The 19,925-nt window shown below is 45.1% G+C and overlaps 1 protein-coding gene across 1 annotated transcript; it reads left to right on the top strand.

The window, feature by feature from the left end:
• Window positions 1–1,572: 1,572 nt before the first annotated feature.
• On the top strand, window positions 1,573–17,594 carry LOC310647044 (uncharacterized protein; the record flags this gene model as incomplete). The annotated part of the gene is made up of 12 exons (XM_083373970.1): window positions 1,573–1,582; window positions 5,389–5,575; window positions 6,026–6,181; window positions 7,924–8,060; window positions 10,122–10,267; window positions 11,313–11,501; window positions 12,764–12,853; window positions 13,385–13,474; window positions 13,613–13,735; window positions 14,499–14,630; window positions 15,946–16,062; window positions 16,990–17,594. The coding sequence occupies 12 exons, from the start codon at window positions 1,573–1,575 to the stop codon at window positions 17,101–17,103; spliced, it is 1,491 nt and encodes a 496-aa protein (XP_083230096.1). The 3' UTR covers window positions 17,104–17,594.
• Between the last annotated feature and the right edge of the window lie 2,331 nt (window positions 17,595–19,925).

Raw genomic sequence — 19,925 nt, 5'->3', positions numbered from 1 at the left:
TATACCTGCTGCTTTGGGTTTTTCTGGAGCAAAACTCAGATCATTTTTAAAGATTTTCTTAACTCGTTTATAACAACGTCAGCCAGTTTGTGTTGGGGACAGAGTACAATTCAGAGGTATAATTTTATGTGTTTATATAAGCTTAGGTCAAATCAGGACATTTAAAGGTATAGTTAGTATCTAGTTACCTGCTAGTATTTTGTGTGTGGCTTTTTCCTTTCTCTACTTAAAGAAAAAAAAAAACAAATATTGATATTCCTCTTTGGCCTCCCAATATTTGAAGAGGTAAACTGCTGTGGTTGAATGTTTTTGCTACTAAATGTTTACTAGTGTTATTTGGCTGCTGTTACTTTATATATATATATATATATATATATATATATATATATATATATATATATATATATATATATATATATATATATATATATATATATATATATATATATAGGGTGCAGCCTCTTCTGTGAAAAGCAGGCGTTTCAAAAGAGTTCAAATAAAGTTCATTAATAAAAACACATTTATGTCTCTGTACGTTTCACTTTATTTCCTTTCTTTTCCTTTCTTTTCCTTTCCTTTCCTCTCCTCTCCTCCCCTCCCTTACCTTCCCTTCCCTTTTTCCTTTCTATTTCTCTTCCCGGATTTCACTTTTCCCTTCCTTCCTTCCTTCCTTCCTTCCTTCCTTCCTTCCTTCCTTCCTTCCTCCCTCCCTCCCTCCTTTCCTTCCTTCCTTCCTTTCTTCCTTCTTTCCTTCCTCCCTCCCTCCCTCCCTCCTTCCTTTCCTTCCTTCCTTCCTTCCTTCCTTCCTTCCTCCCTCCCTCCCTCCCTCACTTCCTTCCTCCCTCCCTCCCTCCCTCCCTCCCTCCCTCCCTTCCTTCCTTCCTTCCTTCCTCCCTCCCTCCCTCCCTCCCTTTCTTCCTTCCTTCCTTCCTCCCTCCCTCCCTCCCTCCCTTCCTTCCTTCCTTTCTTCCTTCTTTCCTTCCTCCCTCCCTCCCTCCCTCCTTCCTTTCCTTCCTTCCTTCCTTCCTTCCTTCCTTCCTCCCTCCCTCCCTCCCTCCCTCCCTCCCTCCCTCCCTCCCTCCCTTCCTTCCTTCCTTCCTTCCTTCCTTCCTCCCTCCCTCCCTCCCTTTCTTCCTTCCTTCCTTCCTTCCTCCCTCCCTCCCTCCCTCCCTCCCTCCCTTCCTTCCTTCCTTCCTTCCCCCTAACCCTTTTGTTTTCACCTTACTATGAGTTCTTCTTACTTTTTTATTCTGTATTCCAGATTTTAATCAAGTTTATTTCCAAAACAACTGCTTTCTTCCCAGCTGTTTTTCTTCCCTGCCCAATGTGTGTGGGGGGGGCAGAAAAAAAGGAGGTCTTCCTAGTGGTTAGAGTTAACCGGATTGGGGGGGTCTGGGTTAACTTATCCCCCGCCACCGCAGGCCCCTTTTCCAGGCAAGGCAAGAGGCGGGCCGACCAGACAAAGGCTGACCTCATCGGCTCCTAGCAAGCCACGAATATCGGTGAGGTGTCAATTAATGATTAAAAGGGGTTACCAGGTTGGAGAAGGTTCAGAAGGCGCCCAGCTCCGCCATGGCACACAGTGAGTGGGGACCTTGGGGAAATTTGACAGGTGGGCCCACAGGTGGGGAGGGGGAACTAAATCAGGCGACTCGACTTAAGGACTACAATTGGCTTTGCCTGTCAGAAAGTCGCCAAAGGGGATGGCGGGTGACCCCCCGCCCCCCGGGACTTTGCGACCGTCATAAATAGGAGTCGGTTGGCCAGCATCTGCATTTTGATCACCTGACCCTGGGGGAGGCTGCAACGCATCTAAAGGTGAAACGTGGCCATAACTTGCTTTTTTTCTAGTGCCGTTGTAACTTTGAACGGTCGCTAAATGAAGTCTTTGTAAGCCAAGGACCGCCTGTATGACATGCAGGACTTTCAGAGATGGCCAAAGACACGAAGCAACAAATGGAAAGTGATCGAGGAGATAAGCGAGCGAGCTAGAAGCTGAGGAGTGAGAACAATTAACCAGTGGAACTACTTGCCTCCAGAAGTTGTGAATTATTTTTTATTTTATTTTTATTTTTATTTTTATTAAGAATGCTCTGACAGTGGAAGTTTTTAAGAAGAGACTGGGAATGGGATAGGGTCTCCTGCCTGAGCAGGGGGTTGGACTAGATGACCTCCAAGGTCCCCTCCAACATCATCATCTTCATCATCATCATTATTATTATTATTATCATTATCATTATCATTATCATTATAGTTTATAGTTTATAGTTTTATTTAATTTGTATACCGCCCTTCTCCTTGGTAGGGACTCAGGGCGGTTCACAGGGCATATATAAAAACGACAATACAAAAATTAAAAAAGATTAAACCCATGCCCAGTTAAAAACAGTAATACAAAACTAAAACAACAATTAAAAGCCCATAATCCCCCATCAGGCCAGACCAGCTAATTCGAACAGGTGGGTCTTCAGGCCCCGGCGGAAAGTTCGAAGGTCAGGTGCCATCCGGAGCTCCACCGGCAATTGATTCCATAAAGCCGGAGCCCCCACAGAGAAGGCCCTCCCCCTGGGGGCCACCAGTCGGCATTCCCTGACTGGCGGCACCCTGAGGAGGCCCTCTCTGTGGGAACGCACAGGGCGGAGGGGAGTTGATGCCGGCAGCAGGTGATCCCTGAGGTATCCCGGACCCATGCCATGTAAGGACTTAAAGATCGTAACCAAAACCTTGAACCTCACCCGAAAGACAACTGGTAACCAATGCAGCTCGCGGAGCAAGACAACTCTCGCGGCCGCATTCTGTACCAGTTGGAGCCTCCGAGTGGTCTTCAAGGGAAGCCCCATGTAGAGAGCATTACAGTAGTCAAGGCGAGAGGTCATGAGCGCATGAGTGACCGTACACAGGGCATCCCGGTTCAGATAGGGCCGCAACTGGCGCACCAGGCGAACCTGGGCGAAAGCCTGCCTCCAGAAGCAACCTGCCTCCAGAAGCGGTGAATGCTCCAACACTGGAAGTTTTTAAGAAGAGACTGGACAGCCATTTGTCTGAAACGGTATAGGGTTTCCTGCCTGAGCAGGGGGTTGGACTAGATGACCTCCAAGGTCTCTTCCAACTCTGTTATTCTGTTAATCCCTTGCCAAAGTGTTGGGAAAAATAAGACGGCAAGATGAATTTCAGCGAGGGTGCTGATCCTGGCCTATGGCTTGGCTTTAAACTGGGTTGAAGGCTTCATCCCTTCTCCCTCGGAGGGTCAGATCTCTGCAGTTCCCGATGGAGAAACTTGAGAACTAGTAACTTCATGCAGGTTCGGTAACCCTCCCTTCATCAAATCAATGTTATTGCCAGAGGCTATAGAATTTTCTAAATTTAGGGAATGGAGGGATTTTGCCCCTTCCTTTTGGAACTGGGAACTTGGCTGATGGATTAGAGCGCTGCAGGACTGCCCAAGTTGCTAGTCCTCAAGGTTCTCCGTCAGGAGTTAGTTGCAGAGAGCTGCTGAGCCGAGACCTGCGGTGCCGGGACAGGAGGAACATGCTCAGTGATCGCATGGGCTTTTAACTAAAAATAGATTTAAAGAACCGTTACTGGATGACCAGAGCATGATCAGTTTCACTTTTTAAAGATCGCAGAGACGTACAATAGCAGTTTTGTGAAGAGCTTGGAAGGCAAATGCAATATTTTTTTTGTGTGTGTGTGTGGGGGAAGCATGCGTGAGATGCCAGTTTGGTACCCCCCCTTTTTTAAATAGAGAATTGGCAATGTTTAATCAAAGGAATTTGTCCAACGGTCTTGCTTTGTGTCCTTCAGTTATTATAGTATATTCTTTAAAGTATGTAAGCCTTGATAGGCAAGCTTTTTTAGTTAGGCTAGCTTAAGATGTTGTGTGAGCCTTGTTGGTATGACTCTTCTTCTCCTTCTCTTTCTCCTTCTCTTTCTCCTTCTCCTTCGCAGCTGTCTTTTCTCCCTCCCTTCAATTCTTTCTCCTTCCTTCCTTCCTTCCTTCCTTCCTTCCTTCCTTCCTTCCTTCCTTCCTTCCTTCCTTTCCTTCCTTCCTTCCTTCCTTCCTTCCTTCCTTCCTTCCTTCCTTCCTTCCTTCCTTCCTTCCTTCCTTCCTTTCTTTCTATCTATCTATCTTTCTTTCTTTCTTTCTTTATTCCTTCCTTCCTTCCTTCCTTCCCTCTTCTTTTCTTTCCTTCATCCTTCCTTCCTTTTCTTCCTCCTTCCCTCCCTCCCTCCCTCCCTCCCTCCATCCCTCCATCCATCCATCCTATTGTTTTTCCAGCCCTTATTTCTAGCTTTTTACTTAGCCAGCCTCAACTGCTTGTGTAAATTCAGGCCATCGTCATCAGCACCGTGCTCATCATCCTTATTCTTACTCTTATTATGATTAGTCCAGTTGTCAATATCATCCCAGTCCTCGGCGCTAGATTCCTACTCAGCCTGGCTCAACAGGGTTGTGTGAATCCAGCCAGGGTTTTTAACGCTGCTGAGGCCGTCTGGATCAGGGCTGGTGCTTTACCCTTGAGGTCGGCACATTTTTCCTTGCCTAGCAGTTCCCTTTTCCTCCTCTGCACAGGCTTTTGATGACCTTCACCCAATTCTTTATCTGTTGCGTATCACAATCCTTCTCTGGCCGTGATCTTCGGTCCTCCGATTCCAGCGTCTGCTGGCGTCCAAAGGTCCGCCTGCCTCTCTAAAATCTGCCACCTCTTCCTGTCGGGATCAAGTCCTGGATTTGCCTCCAACTCACACCGTCCGTCCCCCACACTCCTCTCCCCTTTTTTGCAAAATTCCCCATCAGTTTTCTCCCTTGAGAAACAGAAGAGAGAGACAGTGTAGGAAAAGAATCATAGAAGGGACCCAGGAGATCTTTTGAGAGCTGAATGCAACGACATTTCATTTTAATGTATGCTCATTAGTGTATATTTAAAGTGACAATAAAGTTCTGTTCTGTTCTGTTCATATTCCATTCCATTCATGTTTTGTTCTATTCTATTCTATTCTATTTTATTCTCCATTCCATTATATTCCATTATTCTATTCTATTCTATATTCCATTCCATTATATTCCATTATTCTATTCTATTCTATTCTATTCTATTCTATTCTATTCTATTCTATTCTATTCTATTCTATTCTATTCTATTCTATTCTATTCTATTCTATTCTATTTTCCATGCCATTATATTCCATTATTCTATTCTATTCTATTCTATTCTATTCTATTCTATTCTATTCTATTCTATTCTATTCTATTCTATTCTATTCTATTCTATTCTATTCTATTCTATTCTATTCTATTCTATTCTATTCTATTCTATTCTATTCCTAAAAATAATTAGGCTTTTACTATTTTTGAATATTTTTATTATTATTTTTTCCCCAAAACAGCACCCAAGGCCTCCCCCCGTCATCTGATGCTCCAGTTCTGGGAAGAACACTCACAAAATTCCTCGCTGGAAGAAATGATGTTGGATTCCGGAGCTCAGCAACTCACTCTGGAAGATACCCCTGAGATACTCAGTCTGTTACCTTTCCCGGAAGGACAGGAGGTGTTAGAACTGGGAGCCGGGATAGGGTGAGTGGCGGCGAGATCAGGAAGAATATTGAACTTGATTGCAGAATCGGCCAGATGTTTAAACTGGATTTGGGACTGACCACAGCACTGGGGAAAAAAGTAACTTGTGACGTTTTTTTCACAATTAGGATTGTTGCAGCATCCCCCGTGGTCAAAACTAGGGTGCTTAGCAATATTTTATGACGGTTTCAGAATGTCCCCAGGGGGATCACGTGATCCCCGTTGGCGACCTTCCGACAAAGTCCATGGGGAAGCCAGGTTTACTTCAGGACCGTGGGACTAACTTCAGAATTGCAGCGATCGGCTTAACAGCGGTAGCAAGAAAGGCCATAAAATTCGCTTAACAACGGTCTTGCTTAGCAACGGAAATTTTGGTCCTCAGTCGCGACTTACCTGTATTGCTTCTGCGGTGGAAACTGTATATAATTCCCTTCCTTCTGTCTTCTTCAGCCGATTCACCGGATCTTTAGCAGAATTAGCCCGTCACGTTACCGCGGTCGATTTTATGGATAGTTTCCTCAACCGGAATCGGCAAGGAAACCGCCACCGGACCAACATCACGTTTTTGCAGGCTGATGTCACCAATTTGGAATTCCCAAGCCAGAGGTGCGAATAAACGTTTATTCGGTCGGTTTCCAAACGAACGTACCTTTGTCGCTTTGCCCAGCGAAAGATTTCAAAGCTGACAATGTGAAATGTTAAAAAAAGAAAAGAAAAAAGAAAGAAATCAGAGAGGCGTTTGGTCCTAAAGCAAAAGCTGATTGAATGTCTCTTTTTCAAACAAACGCCAGGCTACGGAAACAAGAAAAAAAAAGGTTTAAAGCAACGTATTAGGCAAAATGCAAGCAGGACCTCCCAGAACGTTATGTGTGAGAATTGATGTACAGTATATTTAAGGGCAAACACCTTATGGATGTGTTGAAACAGAGGTTTCAAAATGCAAGATCCCAATTTTATTCAGGCAGGCCTTCCTTGCTAGGAAATACAGACATTCCCCCCATTCCGTAAGTCTGTTTATTTCTTTTTTTGCATCTCCCCTTTATGATTTTTCAAAATAACTCAAGGTGGTGAACATATCCATCACAGCTTCCTCCCTTTATTTTCTCCAGAACGACAACCCTGTGAGGTAGGCTGGGCTGAGACAGAGAGAAGGACTAGCAGCCCAAAGTCAGCCAGCTGGCTTTCATACCTAAGTAAACACAGCAATTCATTTGCTTACAAGACTCTAGAGCAGGGGTAGGCAACCTCGGCTCTTTTATGGCTCATGGACTTCAACTCCCAGAATTCCTCAGGATTTCTGGGACTTGAAGTCCATGAGTCATAAAAGAGCCGAGGTTGCCTACCCCTGCTCTAGAGTTTAGCCCGTTGTGTGAATGCAGCCAAAAAAACCCCATACTTGTTCTATTTTGCAAATATGATTTTATGGAGGTGTATTGCAAACGTCTGCCCTCTGGTGGCTGAGGTTGGCTGTTGCACGTGTTCACTCAAATTCCTCTGCTTTCCAAAGGACGGTAAATATGCTGCCCTCTGGTGGCTGAGACGTGTCACTGCACTTTTCTTGGAAAGGACTTAATTTTAAAAGAGGAGAAAAGGCAGAGAGAACAGGTCTGCCCTCTGCTGGCTCCTTTTGGTCATTGCATCAGCTATGGGAAGTGATGGCACTGTTTAAAAAGGCTGGGCAATGCTGCCCTCTGGTGTTTGGCTCTCAGCATTGCACCTATGGAAAAAATGTTTGCATTCAAGAGAGAGAGATTAGGATGTAAATCTCCTTCTCTTCCTAGAGAGAGGCAAAGGCAAAATAAAAAAATAAAATAGTTATAATAAATCAATAAATAATAAAAAAAACAGTCCCCTTCCAAAAAAGGCAAAAACACCAGGAAAAAAAGCCCCGCCAAAATGGGGCTAGCAAAGGGATCCTTTAAGAGGATTTTTAATTATTCCAAAGGGCACAATAATGTAACTGGATTTAGTCATTTTACCAACCTTAGCCAGGGTTATCCACAACATTTTTGTAAACTTTGAATCGTGGTGAACTCACATCCTCTGGGTGATCGGCCTAGAGTTAGCCAAATGGCTTTTATTGTCTGAGGCAGGACTAGAACTCACCATGTCCGGGTGATTGGCTCAAAGTCACCCAGCCAGCTTTCATGGCTAAAGCAGGACTAGAACTCACCGTCGCCTGGTGATTGGCCCAAAGTCACTCAGCTGGCTTCCATGCTAAGGCGGGACTAGAACTTCCCAGTTGATGATGCTTTCTGATTTCAAATGTACGGAATATAAAACGCAAATTTGAAATTCCAGCAAGAGCCTACACTTTTCTGATTATTTATTTGTCCTCCGAATTTTAGCTTTGACCTCATCTTCTCCAACTGGCTGTTCATGTACCTGTCGGACACCGAGCTAAACGCTTTGGCGCAGAAGATGCTGTTGTGGCTACGACCGCAGGGCCATATTTTCTTCCGGGAATCGTGTTTTTACCAGTCAGGTGAGTCCACCTGAGAAAACCAGATTCAAATCACATTTGGAAACTGAGGCATTGAAGTGTCAGGATTACAGCTCTCAGCAGTGTTCCTACTGCCTGTGGAATTCTGGGAGTTGAAGTCTACACATCTGGCTGTGCCCCACTTTGGAAAAGCTGGATCCAGATGTGTTGGTTGCATAAAACGTTCTTAGGTACACATAGTTGGTTCTGGAAGCAGCCAAAATGTGGAACCATAAACTAACCAGAGTTAGTTGACTGAGATTATGATGACGATGGTAACAGGAGTGATATAAAAGTCACTTCAGTCTTTCATTGATGTGGGTAAATGTCAGTGTGAATCTGGTTGGGGGGGGTTGGTTTCCATCTGCAAACCCCAGCAGCAGAAAAGTCAACATTAACCACGATTCGAAGCTTACAAAAATGTAAGGGATAACTCTGGCTAAGGGTTTTTTAAACGACGACAGGGTTTTTTAAAATGTTTTTTAATTTTTAATTGTTTAGTTTAACTTATTTATTGGGGCTGTTTATTTAATTTTTTAAAACTTTTGTACTGTTGTTTTTATTGTTGTTAGCCGCCCTGAGTCCTTCGGGAGATAGGGCGGCATATAAATCCCAAAAATAAATAAATAAATAAATAAATAAATAAATAAATAAATAAATAAATAAGGTTGGTAAAATGAGTAAATCCAGTTACATTATTGTGCCCTTTGGAATAATTAAAAATCCTCTTAAAGGTTGCATAGGTTTATTTATAGACCTGCAGTGGCACAACCCAGCCACCAGAGGGCAGCATTTGGGCCCTTAAGAAATGCAGGGGGTCAACCTGAGACACTCTTCTCCCTTTGCTAGTACAGATTATTTTGGTGGGGCTTTTTTCCTGGTGTTTTTGCCTTTTTTGGAGGGGGACTGTTTTTTATTATTATTTATTGATTTATTATAATTATTTATTTTATTTATTTTATTTTGCCTTTGCCTCTCTCTAGGAAGAGAAGGAGACTTACATCCTAATCTCTCTCTCTCTCTCTCCTAAAACTTGAATGCAAATATTTTCCCATGGGTGCAATGCTGAGACTCAAACACCAGAGGGCAGCATTGCCCAGCCTTTTTAAACAGCGCCATCACTTCCCATAGCTGATGCAATGACCAACAGTAGCCAGCAGAGGGCAGAACTGTTCTTTCTGCCTTTTTCTCCTCTTTTAAAATTAAGTCCTTTCCAAGAAAAGTGCAATGGCAAGTCTCAGCCACCAGAGGGCAGCATACTTGCCGTCCTTTGGAATGCACAGGAATTTGAGTGAACACGTGCAACAGCCAACCTCAGCCACCAGAGGGCAGACGAGTATAATACACCTCCATAACCTTCATATTTGCAAAATATAGCAAGCATGTTTTTTTGTCTGCATTCACACAACGGGCTAAACTCTAGTCTTGTAAGCAAACGAATTGCTGTGTTTACTTAACATTGCCTAGGACAGACATATAAACCAATGTATGGCTTGATGGGACAGCCTGGTTTTCCCTCCTTTGCAAAGATAATAGCTGGATTTCCCCAGTGCATTGAATCCCAAACAACCCATTCCGAAAATCCATTGATCTAAGGAAGCAATCTTAGAAAAACTCAAAATATTGGCTTCCTCAGCTTAATATGTTTCTAGTCAACAGTTTGCTAGTCTCCCCAAGTTTTGAGCCTTTTTTTCCCCCAGCTCCATCTGCAGAAGTTGCAAGGAATTAATCTGGAATAGGTTTTGGGCAGTGTTCTTGCTCCTTTCCAGAGCAATTCTATCTTGTCTCAAAAGATTCTAGTTCTCATGGTTTTAGAGCAAAGTCTGATCCCAAGAGGAACAATTAAGGGCCAGTTTTCCAGGTTTTTCAATACAGCTCAAACGTTGGATATGAGATTAAAACCTGAGATCAAAACTGGAATGCAAGCAAAGATGAGAATCCTGGTTTATCATTGGTTCTCAATGAATTTTGATTTCACTTTGATTTCTCCATGAGTTTTGATGCCTGGCTTTTTTTTCTCACCAATCTGCTGACTTTCACCCCCCCTACATTTTTTTTTTTTAGGAAACAGCCCAAGACGTTTTAACCCTTCCTTTTACCGAAAGCCTGCAGAATACAATCAACTCCTTACCTCAGCACAAGTGACAACTGGAAACATGGCTTATGGCTTTGAGATTGTCCTGTCCCGGTCAGTGAAAACCTACATCAAGGTAACAGCAATTCTTTTTCTGTTTTCAATACTGTGAGATGTAAGGGTGCCTCTGGGCACAAGCAGACTATCTCCTCCTCCTCTAGTTCTATCTATCATCTATGTCTATCATCTATCTATGTCTATCTGTCTAGCTATGTCTGTCTATCTATCTATCTATCTATCTATCTATCTATCTATCTATCTATCATCTATCTATCTATCTATTTATCTATCTATGTATATATATCTCTGTCTGTCTGTCTGTCTGTATCTATCTATCTATCTATCTATCTATCTATCTATCTATCTATCTATCTATCTATGTATCTCTATCATCTATGTATATATAGCTCTGTATGTCTGTATGTCTATATATCTATCTCTATCTATCTATCTATCTATCTATCTATCTATCTCTATCATCTATGTATATATAGCTCTGTCTGTCTGTCTGTCTATCTATCTATCTATCTATCTATCTATCTATCTATCTATCTATCTATGTATCTCTATCATCTATGTATATATAGCTCTGTATGTCTGTATGTCTATCTATCTATCTCTATCTATCTATCTCTATCTATCTATCTATCTATCTATCTATCTATCTATCTATCTATCTCTATCATCTATCTATCTATCTCTATCATCTATCTATGTATATATAGCTCTGTCTATCTATCTATCTATCTATCTATCTATCTATCTATCTATCCATCCATCCATCTATCCATCTATCCATCTATCCATCTATCCATTTATCTATCCCTCCCTCCCTCCCTCCCTCCATCCATCCATCTATTCAATTTATAGATTCTATTCAATTTATAGATCACCCATCTCCCAGGGACTCTGAGTAGCTTACAGCTTACAAACTGCAAAACAACCTGCCTTTAAACAAAAAACAAAAAACAGCTGACCACCATGTTTTTGCCAAGATGCTCTCGGTTGGCCAAGACATGTCGGACTACAAACGTGAGCTTCAAGCGCAAACCGAACGTGATCCTCAAATTCTCCATCCTAACTTCAAGTTTGGTTTCTTGGTCTCTTTGTTTGTCGCCCAGAGAAAGCAAAACCAGAATCAGATTTGCTGGCTTCTCCAGAAAGTCCCCCGGGAGCTCAAAAACACGCTTGGATACGACACCTTCCAGAAATTTCTGGACAACGAGCAATATGCCACTCGGAGCATCCGGCGCTACGAATGGGTCTTCGGACCCACGTTTGTCAGCACAGGGGGCTTGAAGAGCACCAAGGTAATGTCCTTCTTCCCAATCACTTCCTAACTTAAATTGGCTACCCCGACGCGCATATTTTCTGAGTCTGCATAATATATACACCGGTGTTTTTCAATCTTGGTAAGCTTAAGATGGGTGGACTTCAGCTCCCAGGATTCCCCAGCCAGCACGCTTTAAGATAGGTGGATTTCAACTCCAGCATGCTGGCTAGCAATGGCTTGCCTTCAGAAGTTGTGGAGGCTTGTAAGAAGAGACTAGACAGCCACTTTATCTGGAATGGTATAGGACAGGAGTAGGCAACCTCGGCTCTTTTATGACTCATGGACTTCAACTCCCAGAATTCCTGAGCCAGCTTGGCTGGCTCAGGAATTCTGGGAGTTGAAGTCCATGAGTCATAAAAGAGCCGAGGTTGCCTACCCCTGGTATAGGATCTCCTGCTTGAGCAGGGGTTTGGACTAGAAGACCTCCAAAGTTCCTTTCAATTCTGTTATTCTATCCTTCACAGAAATCTTCTAGTCCAGCCCCCTGCTCAGACAAGAGACCTAGATACCAAGCGTCTTGTCCAGTCTCTTCTTAAAAACCACCAGCCAACAACCTCTGGAGGCAAGTGGTTCCACTGGTTAATTGTTCCCACCGTCAGGAAATTTCTCCTTACTTCTAGACTGTTTTTTTCCTTGACTCGTTCCCATCCATTGTTTCTTGTCTTGCCTTCTGGTGCTTTGAAAAATAAGTTGACCCCACTCTTCTTTGCCACAGAACCCTCAAATGTTGGAAGACTGCTATCAGGTCACCCCTAGTCCTTCTTTTCATGAAACTAGTAAAGGTTCCCCCGCACAGGTGTGCTAGCCGTTTCCGACTCTAGGGGCCGGTGCTCATCTCCGTTTCAAAGCCGAAGAGCCAGCGCTTGTCCGAGGACGTCTCCGTGGTCGTGTGGCCGGCAGGACTAGACGTCAAAGGCGCCCGGAACGCTGTTACCTTCCCACCGTAGCAGTCCCTATTTTTCTACTTGCATTTTTACGTGCTTTCGAACTGCTAGGTTGGCAGAAGCTGGGACGCGTAACAGGCGCTCACTCTGCTACGTGGCACTCGGGATTCGACCCGCCAAACTGCCGACCTTCTGATCGACAAGCTCAGCGTCCTAACCCACTGAGCCACTGCGTCATGAAACTAGACAGACCCAATTCCAGCAACCGCTCTTTACATGCCGTTGTCTCCTGTCTTCTCCAGTCTCCTGTCCTTGCCCTGAACTCCAACTAACATCCCCCATTTTTTTTTCCTAGGAGCTGGTCCGTTTGCTGGATTTGAAACCAGGTCAACGTGTGCTGGACGTAGGCTGCGGACTTGGCGGTAGTGATTTTTACCTGGCCAAGGTACCTTGGCTTTCGTTATTATTCTGATTCTAATGACCTCAGGGAAGCCAGTTCTAAAGTTCACTCGGAAGTTGAGGCAGACCTCTTCCTACATGGCGGGTCTTCAACAGGTCTTTCTTTCATCTGTCTTCTGATTTTTTCTTCTTCTTCTTCTTCTTCTTCTTCTTCTTCTTCTTCTTCTTCTTCTTCTTCTTCTTCTTCTTCTTCTTCTTCTTCTTCTTCTTCCAATAACATTCTCATTTATCAACCTTAAATTAGTACATTTCTTCGTATTTTAATAGAGAACAATTGAATGTAGACATTTCCCCAGTATTTCTACAAGTAACAACCACATCAGTCTGAAGCGTCTTTTCTAGTTAATCATCTTAATCATCCTGTTTTTTAATTTCCTTTAGGCAGATTTATTTTTCTTTTAAAAAAATCCTCTCTGAAAGAGGGCTGGGCGTTGTAGAATTGAATCGGGGAACCCCCCCTAAGGGTCTGAGCGAGTTACTGGTACAAATACATCATATTTATTTATTTCCTTTGCAGGAATTTGGGGTGGAGGTCTTAGGCCTTGATCTTTCCTCCAATATGGTGGAGATGGCGCTGGAACGGGCACAGGAGGAACCCAGCTCATTGGTAATAACCAGGAAAGACAAGACGTGGAATTCAAGCAGGATAATTTGGGCTAGGGTTAGGATTAAGATTATTCCGATTGAGGGTGAAAAATCTTTGGCCCCAGCCTTGTCTTTTTCTCTGAACTGTTCCTATTTCCAGGTCCAATTTGAAATCAGCGACGTGACCCGAAGGATATTCCCGCAAGCCTCCTTTGATATTGTTTATAGCCGAGACACTATCCTGCACATTGAAGACAAAATCGGTCTTTTTCGGAGATTCCTGGTCAGCCTTTTTCTTGCCTCTGCAGATAAATAGAGGAAGCCAATTTTCCCTCAATAGACACAGGACACACAGAGCCTTTATTTATTTTTATTTATTTATTTTATAGTAATATATAGTAACCTTTAGTCGAGGTTACGCACGTTTGGCACATTTAAGATGGGTGGGCTTAAACTCCCAGAATTGCTTGACCAGCTTTGGTTAAGATGAGCTGATTTCCACTCCCAGAATGCCCCAGCCAGCATGCTTTAATTTGGGTGGGCTTCAACTCCCAGAATTCCCCAGCCAGCATGCTTTAAGAGGGGTGGGCTTCAACTCACAGAATTCCCAGGCAAGCATGCTTTAATGAAGGTGAACTTCAACTCCCAGAATTCCCCAGCCAGCATGCTTTAAGAGGGGTGGGCTTCAACTCACAGAGTTCCCAGGCAAGCATGCTTTAATAAAGATGAACTTCAAGTCCCAGAATTCCCCAGCCAGCATGCTTTAAGAGGGGTGTGCTTCAACTCGCAGAATTCCCAGGCAAGCATGCTTTAATAAAGGTGAACTTCAACTTCCAGAATTCCCCAGTCAGTATGCTTTAAGATGGGTGGGCTTCAACTCCCAGAATTCCCAGGCAAGCATGCTTTAATAAAGATGCACTTCAACTCCCAGAATTCCCCAGCCAGCATGCTTTAAGAGGGGTGGGCTTCAACTCCCAGAATCCCCCAGCCAGCCAGCCTTAGAGCCTACTGTCAGTCTTACACGGCCATCTCTGACTTCTTCCTAGTCATGGCTGAAAGCAGACGGGCAGCTCCTCGTCTCCGATTATTGCTGTGGGCCCCGTCCGTGGTCCACCGCTTTCACGCACTACGTCGAGCAGAGGAAGTACAACCTGCTGACCCCGGAAGACTACGGCCAGGTAGCGTATGTGAGGTGGAAGACATTTCCGAATGACAGGCAGTCCTCGACTTACGATGTTTCATTCAATGACCGTTCAAAGTGATGACGTGGCTGGGAAGAGTGGCTTACCCTTACAACCCTCACAAGTGCCAGCTGTGGGCCGGGGGGGGGGCTCACCTGATTTGCAACCTTCCGGCAAGCAAAGTCAGCGGGAGAAGATGGATTTGCTTAACGACGGTGGGATTCGCTTCACAAACGCAGTGCTTCGCTTAGCAACCCTGGAGAAAGAAGAGTGTAAAACTCAACTGGACCACTGCATTGTTGAGCAAGAGAAGTTCCGGTCCTGATTTTGGTCGTACGTTGAGGACCACCTGTACAAAAAGGATCCAACTTTTTAACCTCCCGCCTTGAGCGGGGGGGTTGGGCTAGAAGACCTCCAGGGGTCCCTTCCAGCTCTATGATTCTGTCCTTTTCCGCCAAGGCCATTCATCACTTTCTACTATTGTGTTTGTGTTTGTCACTTGCTATCAGGGGGCCACTGAACTTTCTTGTTTTTCTTTGAAGGTATTTCGCTTCTCCTCCAAGAAGCTTCTTCCGCTCTGACTGGAGGGTGGTGAGTGGAAGGATTTATACTCCTTGCAGACCGCTGGTCATTTGCATCCTTTTCGAGAGTCCTTGAGGCCACTTGGAGCTTTACCTGTGTCCTCAGGGTCGCCTAAGTGGTGCAAATGGGAGTGGAACACGGTCCTTTCAGCAGCTCCAAGAAGGATCCACACCCATTTGCACCACTCAGGTAAACCCTGAGGATACAGATAAACCTCCAAGTAGCCTCAACAACCCTCTAAAACAGGGGTCTTCAAACTTGGCCCTTTTGTGACGCGTGGACTTCAACTCCCAGAATTCTTCAGCCAGGCACGCTGGCTGAGGAATTCTGGGAGTTGAAGTCCACAAGTCATAAAAGGGCCACGTTTGAAGACCCTTGCTTGTGGACTTCAACTCCCAGAATTCCTCAGCCAGGCACGCTGGCTGAAGAATTCTGGGAGTTGAAGTCCACAAGTCATCAAAGGGACAGGTTGGAAGACCCCCTGCTCTAAAAGAAGGCAAACGACCAGCGGTCTGCAAGGAATATAAATCCTTCCACTGCTGACCATCCAGTCAGAGCTGAAGAAGCTTCTGGGAGGAGAAGCGAAACGTCTTCCAAAGACAAACAAGGAAGTCCAGTTGCTTCTTGAAAAAGCACCTTTGGGGCAACCATGAATCTGCGTAGACACTTGCGATCAAATTCATCCTTGCCTTCCACTCCGAGGGTTCGATCTCTGGTTCTCCTTCCGTAGTTACTGCAAGAGGCCGGCTTTGTCCAGGTCCGAGCGCTGGACTCAACGGACCAGATGTTGTCTGCGTTGACTCAAGAGCTTCAAGCGCTGGAGACGAGCAAGGAGAAGTTTGTTCAGGTGGTATGGCAAGCATAGCACAAAGGTGCATCTGTGTAAAGAACAGATTGGACAGGCGTTTGTCTGAAATGGTGTAGGCCAGGGGGTCTTCAAACGTGGCCCTTTTACGACTTATGGACTTCAACTCCCAGAATTCCTCAGCCAGGCACGCTGACTGAGGAATTCTGGGAGTTGAAGTCCAGCCCTCTTAAAGTCTATATCAGGGGTCTTCAAACTTGGCCCTTTTACATGTTGTGGACTTCAAGTTGAAGTCATGAAAGGGCCAAGTTTGAAGACCCCTGGTATAGGGTCTCCGGCTTGAACAGGGGGTTGGACTAGATGACCTCTAAGGACCCTTCCAACTCTGTTATTCTGTTACCTGTGGGTGCACACCTTGAGCTAGAGTAGTCGATGCTTCCAGCAGAAAGACCAGGTAGCTTCTCCTCCATTGGGCTGGACCAGAGTGGTGAGGAGGCTTCAGGATCAGATGAAAAATCTTGATGTTATTTGTTTGTTGTTTGTTTGTTTATTATTTCCCACCTTTATTATTTTTATAAATATCAAACATTCCCTCTTCTCCTATTTTCCCTACAACCACAACCCTGTGAAGTGGGTTGGGCTGAGAGAGACGGATTGCCTTAAAGTTATGCAGCCAGCCAGCCTTGGCTAAGGCGGGACTAGAACTCACCGTCTCCTGGTGATTGGCCCAAAGTCACCCAGCCGGCTTTCTTGCCTAAGGCCGGACTAGAACTCACCGTCTCCTGGTGATTGGCCCAAAGTCACCCAGCTGGCTTTCATGCCTAAGGCCGGACTCCCATGTCCTGCTTTCTGGCCCAGTGCCTTAAAACTGGCTCTCCACATTCTCCAAGCTGAACATACTCCTTCCTCTCCAGCGATCGTTCTTAATATTCCTCTCGTTTTTATTTCCCCCCCTCCCCTCATCTCTAGGAGTTCTCGGAGGAAGAGTTCGAATCCATGGTGTCCGGGTGGCGAGCAAAACTGCAACGCTGCGCAGACGGAGACCAACGCTGGGGAGTCTTCTTCGCTCGGAAACCCCAGTAGACCCGGTCAGGGATTCAGCCACCCACCCGCCCACCCACCCCTTTTCTACCCTCCTGGCCATCTCCAAAAACTTCCTGACCACTCTTAGCAGCCACTCCAGATGGGAACAGCCTGGCTTGTTCCTTGCACTTTGGCAAGTCCCACCGGCTTTGCTCGGGAACACGGCGTTTGGAGAAGACTTCGTTTCCACCCAACGACAACGCGCCGCGGCTGGCCCTCTGAGCAGATGGTTGCAGGCTGAGTCATTCCAGGGTGCTTGGCGAGAGCCAGGGTTTACACGGCTCTGCCTCTCTCTCGTTCCTTCCCACCCATCTGTTTTTGCTTTCCTCCCATCCCTTCCTTCCAATATGCTTTTCCAGAATTTCGTCGAGGGCAAGGAATGTCCCGGCCTGGTCTGGCATCTCCTGCAGACCAAGCATCCTGCAGAACTCTGAAGATGGCACCGTTTGCCCTTTAACCTCTCACGGTATCCTTACTGGGGGAAAAAAAAAGTACGGGTGGGTCCTTGACGCATGGCTCAACATATCTGCTGCTAAAGCTGGAGGTTTGTCGAGCGGGCCTTGCCCCGTTTTACGACCTCTCTAAGTTAGTGACACGCTTGATCGGCAAACCTGGCGTTCCCCATTGATTTCGCTTGTTGCAAAAAAAAAAAAGGGATCACAGACCGCCGGGAAGCCGCGACCGTCATAAATAGGAGTCGGTTGTGCCAAGCGTCTGAACTTTGATCGTGTGACCCCCGGGGAAGCTGCGACGGTTGTTAAGTGGGGAAAAATGGTTATAAGGGTGACTTCTTTCAGTGCCGTAGTAACCTGGAAGGGTCACAAAACAAACGGTCGTAAATCAAGGACTACCTGTGCTGTAGAAGTAGGATTTTCGTTGTGTGTTTTTTTTTCCCCCACTTCGAATTCGTGAATTGCATTCGCTCCTGGGTGGTTTCTGGAACTGATTTTGCTGCAAATCCTGTCTTTTCCATGCAAATGGGTATGGAGCCTTCTCGGAACTGCTTTGCACCGCTCAGATGACCCTGAGGACACAAGGATTTACATTCCTTGCGGACAGCTGGTCATTTGCATCCTTTTACAGAATCGTTGAGGCCACTTGGAGGTTGCTCCAAGTGGCCTCAACGACTCTGTAAAAGGATGCAAATGACCAGCTGTCCGCAAGGAATGTAAATCCTTCCATTCCCCACCATCCAGTCAGAGCTGAAGAAGCTTCTTGGAGGAGAAGCGAAACGCCTTCAAAAAAACACCCACAAAGAAGTCCAGTTGATCCTTATACCATCCTGGTCAAAGGAAGTTCCAATTTTTTCTTCTAAAGCTCCAGCGATGGCACGCTCAAAACCCTGGGAGGCAAGAATCCCAAACAGCGGCTCTCTTTTTCTGCAATTTTGACCATTGTTTAAGACTAGGAAGGATTTCAATAAAATTAATATGGTCCCCTCTACCCCGAATGTCCTTTGTTTATATGAATAATGCGGGCCAGCTTTCTGAATGGATGCAAAATATCCATTCCTAAAGACGAGCTTCTTCAAGCTTCTGCTTTGAGGCTGTTTTTTTTTTTAATCCTGGGGCTGCTTTCTGCCTTTGTTAAGATTTTTCCCCTCTATTTCCCTTTAGGGGAAATATTCTATCCTGCCCCTTTTTAATATTAAAAATCAAGAATATTTTTTTCTGGGCTGGGGGTGGGGGGCTTCCTATACTCCCATCTGCATCTCAAATAGTTTCTTTGATTTTGTCACGGTTATTGATCTCCAACGTTTTAGGCCGAAGCTCCCGGGGCTGTTTGCAAGGAAGCCCCTAACCGGTTGCGACGGAAATAAAAATACCCCAAAGAAAAACGGATTGAATTCGAAAGGAAAACTTTGCACGCCCTTATCCGGCAGTCGCCGCCGCCGCAGAGCAGCCGTGAAAAAAAATCTCCAAGGATCTGCATCAAAAAGCCAAGTTCAAAAAAACTCTTTGACCTTCTGAGAGCAGAGAAATTTGCTGATGTCCCGCTTGCCGTATCTCTAGTAGTTACATCACTCCGGCTTGGCTGGGAATTGGGGTGAGGAACGGAGGTCAGCTGCCTGCCCACAAATGCTCTTAAAAATGTCTTTAGATCTGCAAATTCTCTTTTCCCCCCCACCCCACCTTAAAAATTTCAATTGCATTAAAAAAAAACAACCCACCCAGAGTTGCTTTGCAGTTTTGCAGACTTGGCACCAGGTGGCAGAACACACCTATTTCCCCGCATTAGAGGTTACAGGATGATGACCTGGTTCAAGCAGAGATTTTTGCCTCTTTCTGGAGGGGTATCCCGGCTGTTCCGAACTATAATTCCCGCGGGACGGGAAGCTCAAAACTCGTCTGCTCGCCTTGCTACTTCCCCATCCCGTTGCCTGATCCCATGCAAAGCTTTAAACTCGTGCAACCTGCAGCCCTTTTGCAGATTGCAATACGTGGGATTCAGCTGATGACATGCATACTCCAGTTCCCAGCAGGCTGGCTGGGAATGCTGGAAATTGCAGTCCCCAAAGTCCGAGAAATTAATGAAGAAAAGGAAGGGCAAAAAAAAAAAATCAGCATCCTTGCAAAATGAGCTCAGCTCCAGATGACTCAGAGCGACACGTCCGCAGAGCCGAAGCAGTTTGTCTCTTGATGGGAGGATTTGGTTCGATTTCATTTGATTCGATTCCCAATCGTGAAATTTATATGCCGCCCAATTTTCAGCAGCCTCTTAAGTTCTAACCAGCTGAAATGCAGTGTTACCAAAGATCTAGCTGACAAAGTGACATGCAGGTGAGATGAAAATTGGAATTGCACATAGATGAAAAGATTCGA

The sequence above is a fragment of the Vipera ursinii genome, assembly GCF_947247035.1.
Source record: "Vipera ursinii genome assembly, chromosome: 15".
In the NCBI taxonomy this organism is placed as follows: Eukaryota; Metazoa; Chordata; class Lepidosauria; order Squamata; family Viperidae; genus Vipera; species Vipera ursinii.
Note: the sequence above shows the minus strand (reverse complement) of the source record. Positions and strands in the feature narration are given on the sequence as shown.